Source organism: Syngnathus acus, chromosome 9, assembly GCF_901709675.1.
Source record: "Syngnathus acus chromosome 9, fSynAcu1.2, whole genome shotgun sequence".
Classification (NCBI taxonomy): Eukaryota; Metazoa; Chordata; class Actinopteri; order Syngnathiformes; family Syngnathidae; genus Syngnathus; species Syngnathus acus.
The window spans coordinates 15,738,517-15,744,623 of NC_051094.1; the positions used below are offsets into that span (position 1 = coordinate 15,738,517).

At 43.5% G+C, this 6,107-nt stretch overlaps 1 protein-coding gene across 1 annotated transcript; it reads left to right on the top strand.

Annotated features, from left to right (window-relative positions):
* Positions 1-1,752: 1,752 nt before the first annotated feature.
* On the top strand, positions 1,753-5,212 carry LOC119127651 (CCN family member 1-like). The gene is made up of 5 exons (XM_037259658.1): positions 1,753-1,966; positions 2,072-2,285; positions 2,538-2,900; positions 3,827-4,029; positions 4,139-5,212. The coding sequence occupies exons 1-5, from the start codon at positions 1,895-1,897 to the stop codon at positions 4,436-4,438; spliced, it is 1,152 nt and encodes a 383-aa protein (XP_037115553.1). The 5' UTR covers positions 1,753-1,894; the 3' UTR covers positions 4,439-5,212.
* Positions 5,213-6,107: the final 895 nt, after the last annotated feature.

Here is a 6,107-nt window from a genome sequence, read left to right on the forward strand (position 1 = left end):
CCGGGAAGTCGACCCTGATCCCTGGAGAAGTAAAGAGATGTTATAATGTTATTAAAAATAAAACAAAGAGAATTTCAAAGCTAATGTTATTGACAAAGAAAAGAAAGATGTTACAATGGATGTGAACCAGGATATAGTTTACAGGTGATATTATGTATAGCTGAAAAGAAAGGAGGAAAGGAAAAGAGTGCTTGTTACTTGAAGATTTACTGTGAGTTTATTGTGTTTATTGTTCATGTGCATTTACAAATAGAGTAAAACAAAACAAGTTATTTTCCTGTTTTACTTTGAACTCAATATGAAAGTGAGATGGACTTGCTTGGCCGAATGTGGCCTACTCTCAAAGCCACTATTACTATTAGCTTTGTTGTTTGCACAACACTCTAATGTCCATAGTGACTGGAATGGCACCAAGAAGAGTGCAGCCTGTTATAAAATATGTTTTTTCCTTTGCTACTTCCTGATTTAACAAGGATAGCGATCTGACTGGCAGACTTGATTCTGGAAGGTACTTGTAGGCTATTTGGATCCTCACCAAAGTTTGTGGGATCTTCTCTGCCCCAATGTCAACCCACTGCAAAGTTGACTGTTATGAATGGCACACAACCTCTGACCTCCATATGTTTTGAAAACTAGACAGAAGGCTACCAAATTGGCACCCCCGCCATCCCGCTCCTCATTTTGACTCCCCCACTCCTTCCACATGACGCAGCGTGGCCTGTACACACATCCTGCCTTTGTGGGCCAGGAATTTTAAGAATGTTGACTGTTGCCCTTCTCCCTTCTGTTGACCATCAAGGTGCTGCCCCCCCTCGATCCAAACTTAGCACCCCAGTGGTTTTTCAACACAACTGTCAGGGTGTTTGTATGGATAAATTTGTGCACTGTGGTGTGTGTCCTCCCACAGCGACAAGGCCGCTTTGGACTGGAGTGACAGCACCTGCTCTTGGAAGTCAAGTGGTGTGTAGGGGCTCTAACTTAGAAGCCACAATTTCACTACCATCAAGGATTTACCAGTTGAGCTTCTTTTCATGTGCAAATATACATTTGGCATTTTTTCTTTGATGGCTAAAACCTCTGACCTTGTAGTGAGGCAATTTGGTCAACAGCTGCTTCCAACAGTTTAAGTCAACAGGTTTCAAAAGGACACTCTGAACCAATATCAAAGAACTGGTGACAGAAAAGAGAGACTGCAAAGCGATCTCATGTCACCCGTGTCTGGACCACATACACTCAGAAGCAGCACGCAGAGATAGATCTATCACTTCAGGTGATGAATTTCAAACACTTGCCCGATGGGTGACAAAGGAAACGCTGACTTTTTCCTGCCACTCGGGCGAACTGGAGATTAGGCCGGTATTCCCTGGAATGTGGCCCATTCGGAAAGAGGCTGGGGGAACACAGGATGTCCTGAGCTGGAGTCTCACAACACAGCGTCGTGTTGTTCGCAGGGACTTTCTCCATTTCAGAACATCGCCACTTTAAAGCAAAAAGTTCATTTGCGGTGCTTCTATTATACCTGTTGCTTCTACGTCCTTCACGACTCAAGTAAAAAAGGTAGACTTAAATTAACAGACACATTTGACAGGGTGGAGTTAGATTGTTACATCTTGTTCCAAGTATAAACTCATTTTCAAGGTGGGGTGATTTGAATACTTTTTTATTAGTCCCACCTTCTGCCTCTGTTGTGCTGATGATATTACAGAGGAGGTGGGGCCATGTGTGTCTATAAGTGCAGTCCCTGTTGGGGGAAACCTCTTCATGAGATATAGCTCGGCTGACAGTCACATAGCAGAGTTGACTGGTGTACTTTATTGCAAGGATCCGGTGGATTTCTTATTCCTGAGCTGACGAACAAGCCAACACTCCCTTTTGGACCCAGCTGGACACAAGGATGCTTTACCTTACTGTTAGTTTCCACCAAATCTTTTCCACCTTGTTTGTGGTCTGCAGCACTGCGGTGATGGTGAGTTGTTGCTCTGCACTCTCATCAGCAAGTATTCCTTCCCTATTCGCTGAATGTTTCTTTAAGTATTGAGAATTGTTGGCTACCTCTGACCCTGCTCCTTAGGCAGATGATGAATGCCCACCAGTGTGCTCCTGTGCTACCTCATCTCCGATGTGTCCGGCGGGTGTCAGTTGGGTGAGCGACCATTGTGGCTGCTGTAAAATATGTGCAAGGCAGTTCAATGAAGACTGCAGCGCTGTTCAGCCCTGCGATCATATCAAGGGGCTTCGCTGCTATCTCGGAGCTGGAGGAGACCCCGGGAGAGGACTTTGCCGAGGTGAGAGTGCTAAAGAGATCTTATGATGTTTGTGACCAGGCAATTGTTATGCTGAAAGCAAATACAACTTTTAATGTGCAAACTTATGCAGATATTCAATATCTGGCATCAGAGTGACATGGTCTACAATATTTTTTATTTGGCCTCAAATGCCTGCCTTTTCGTGGCATGGTGTTTTCTCTCTTTCTCCCACCAAATTAAAAGTCTTGTCCTCATAGACTTCCTTTGTGTTTCTTGTGTGCGTGTTGCAAGCCGAGGCTCATGGTCTACCTTGCGAGTTCAACGGCCAGTTGTACCAGCACAGTGAGAACTTCCAGCCCAGCTGCCAGCATCAGTGCACCTGTATGAACGGAGTGGTGGGCTGCATACCCCTCTGTCCTCACCGAGTGCCCCTGCCCAACTTGCACTGCTCACGGCCCCGGTTGGCACGGCCAGAAAACAGCTGCTGCGAGGAGTGGTTTTGTGACGACGACAACCACATCGGAATGGAGCCAGAAGAAATGACACAAAGCCATCTGTCAGAGAGTCAGCCTCTTCCAAACCACATCAGTGCTTTGCTGCCACCCTACCCACAGCCTCGCAAGCCAGCTGCCACAAGTGGGACCGTGTTCAGAGGTAAATTTTACAAGTAATTTTGATGCCTTACCTGGTCATAAATATGATCAATAGGAACTTTAGTTAAGAAAAGAACATATTCTGCCTAATAACAGTTCAACCAAATGTTATACATTATGGAAACAAGTATTGGAATCCACCTTGTTTCTTCTTTCAAAACCGTCAAGCACCATTCAGATGAACTAAGACAGAGGCTGTGAGCCAGCCTTTGCGCGCACCATCATCTTATAGAGTGAACACTTTGCCCAGAATATATATGGTGCGGTGTAGTGATGGGAACGTCACTTCTTTTGACTGTACCCAACCATTAGATCATTTAAATGAGTCCTTCAAACGATTTGTTTACAGAATTGGTCAATGTTATGTCATTCAATTCACATTTCTAGCTTTTTACACGGGTACTCCAATTTTCTTCCCACATTCTAAAAACAAGTGTGATGGGTTTGTTGAAGATTAAGGATGGTCTTTCGTTAGGAATCTGAGTGTGGATGGTTGTTTGTCTATTTTTGCCCTGTGATTGGCTGGCGCCCAGTTTGGGATGTACCCAGCCCCTTGTCCAATGACAGCTGATAGGCACCAGCATGTCAGCAGTGCTTGTGAGGATAAGCGGTTCACAGAATTGATGGAGTTTACCAATTATTGAGAGCAAAGAAGAAGTTAAAAAAACATCCATCCATACATTTTTTTCCGGGGTTCATTCATTCATTTACTGAAATTTCTCGAGTTCTGCAGTTCCATTCTCAAATGGAATGGCTGAGGTCAACTTTTTTAAGTTCAGCTGCAAAGAAGCAACCCATTTCACCTTTGTCTTGTGTTTTTACTTCCAGTCGGTTTAATGACCAGCTGACCTCTACAATGTATGCAAGTTCCAGTTATTAAGATGATCTAGAATTAATTCTAGTCTTTGTCCGTATCCCCTCACACAGAGATAACAGCATTACCAATGCCTGATTTGTTACCGGAATCCAGCTGTTTTCTACAGACCACTGACTGGACAGAATGCTCCACCTCATGTGGGTTGGGAATATCAAGTCGAGTCACTAATAACAACCCAGATTGTCAACTGATCAGAGAAACCAGACTTTGCCAGATTCGACAATGCCACCTGGAGCTTCCTATGGCAACTAAGGTACGAACAGAAAAATTCAACAACACTGAGTGATGACAATGATCCTCGTTGACATTTAAAATGATTTCATGGTGTGACTTTAAAAGCAGCAACTTTATGTTCTGTGTAGGGGACGAGGTGCCAAAGAACTGTTCGCCCGCTGGAGCCAGTTCAAATCACTTTTGCTGGATGCTCTACATCACAGCTCTACCGCCCTCGCACCTGTGGATTTTGCTTAGATGGTCGCTGCTGCAGGCCCTCGGTCACCCGAACGGTACGGCTGCGCTTCCGTTGCCTGGACGGTGACAGCTTCTTCAGAAATATGATGTGGATCCAACGTTGCACCTGCAATAAAAGCTGTCACACACACAGCAGGCCCTCAAGCCCTTTGCTCAAGCTCCACAATGACATTCACATCTTCAGGCGCTGAGGCTGACTCATCGGCTCTGGCCTGGAAGACTTTGCACCGACCCCTTTTGCCCCTTTAACCCTACCATACCCTCCCTTGGCAATATACCCGCTTGCACTTTAAGTTTCACAATGACAGTCAATTTGCAGGAGATGTGTAAAACCACAAGAGCAGCTCACAGCATATTGCACTCTGCAGCTCTGTTAGACTGTTGGAAGTAAGCTTGTACTGACTTTTTATTGTATTATTTTATTTATTTGTATATTTTGTTCACTTTCTCAATATGACAGCTAGTCGTATAGAACATTTGAAGAGAGGACGATTTTGTCATGCAGCCTGTGTGCTGTATCATAATTCGGTCATTCAAAAGCATTATTTCTGACAAATGACTATCTAGACTTCACTCATACTGTATTTGTGGAGTGATATTTTTGGGGATCACCTCATTATTCGGGGTGTGATATTTTGTGTTCTTTGTGTGTTGAAACTGACCATAGCATACTTTATGTTTGAAAAATGTTGCATATTGCTGGCATCAGGCCGAAATCTCCCATGTCACAATTTGCTAAAACTCTATACTATCAGTTAGGCCACACGTGTGGGTGTTATTTTTAAAAATTATTGACACAGTGTTGAACGATGTAATGTTAATCAATGGTTGAACAAACATGACCTTTTGGGGGTCTCTTGAAAAGTGATGATTCTGGAGGTATAAGGATTCCGTCCGACACCAGCGTCATTTAAACACGCATTTTAGTTTTTGTCTGTCCACACCTGTATAGCAAATAAAACGTCGTAAAATGTCATGTGTAATTTATGACTAATGTGCTGGTGTAAAATAAGGATTTTAAAAAGTCAACTCGGGAAATATGTTGGGAAAACCCACATGCATAAATTAAAGGCCTGGACGCAGTCAAACAAGCCATTTCATAGTGAAGCTTATGAACAGAAAAAACTTTTTAATCACCGTAATTTTCGGACTATAAGTCGCATCAGCCATAAAATGCCCAAAAAAGTGAAAAAAAACATATATAAGTCGCATTTTGGGGGGCAATTTATTCGTCAAAATCCAAGAACAGTCATGAACGAGCAACAACAGGCTAAACGATAGGTATGCTAACGTGACATAAACACAAACGAAGAGCTGAGAACGGCCCTGACGTAACATTCAGTTATTTAAAAAAAAACTATTACATAAATAACACGTTTATAAAACCATCTGTGTCACTCCAATTCATTAAATCCATCGATCGTCCTTTGTCAACAATGGGTGCGCGGCGCTGACGGCGCTTGCACTTCAAAATATTCCACAGGCCCATATAACGACATATAAATTAGAAATCAAATAACTATTATATAAGCAATAATATTATCAAACCATCTGTGCACTCTAAATCATTAAATCCATCGATCAAATTCCTCGTCCTTTGTCAACAACGTCGCGCGTGAGCCCTGACGTCAGCCTCGTCGTTATTCCACAGATCTAGTATATAACTATATTGTAGCCTTAACAAAGTACAAGGAAAGATGTGGGTTTGGTAAACGGCTCTTTATTTAACAAAACAAACTTCCAGGCGTGTGGCGGCGTGGACTTCCAGCCACGGAGGTGGAAGAGAGATCCATAGAATAGGACCGGGCGTGCGTAAAAGCCATGACCGAGCCCCATCCACCGTCCCCGGACAGCCACCCG

Coding starts and splice junctions, on each gene's coding strand:
- LOC119127651 (XM_037259658.1), top strand. CDS start 1,895: ATGCTTTACCTTACTGTTAGTTTCCACCAAATCTTTTCCACCTTGTTT. Junction 1,967..2,071: donor TCTGCAGCACTGCGGTGATG/GTGAGTTGTTGC, acceptor CCTGCTCCTTAG/GCAGATGATGAATGCCCACC. Junction 2,286..2,537: donor CGGGAGAGGACTTTGCCGAG/GTGAGAGTGCTA, acceptor GCGTGTTGCAAG/CCGAGGCTCATGGTCTACCT.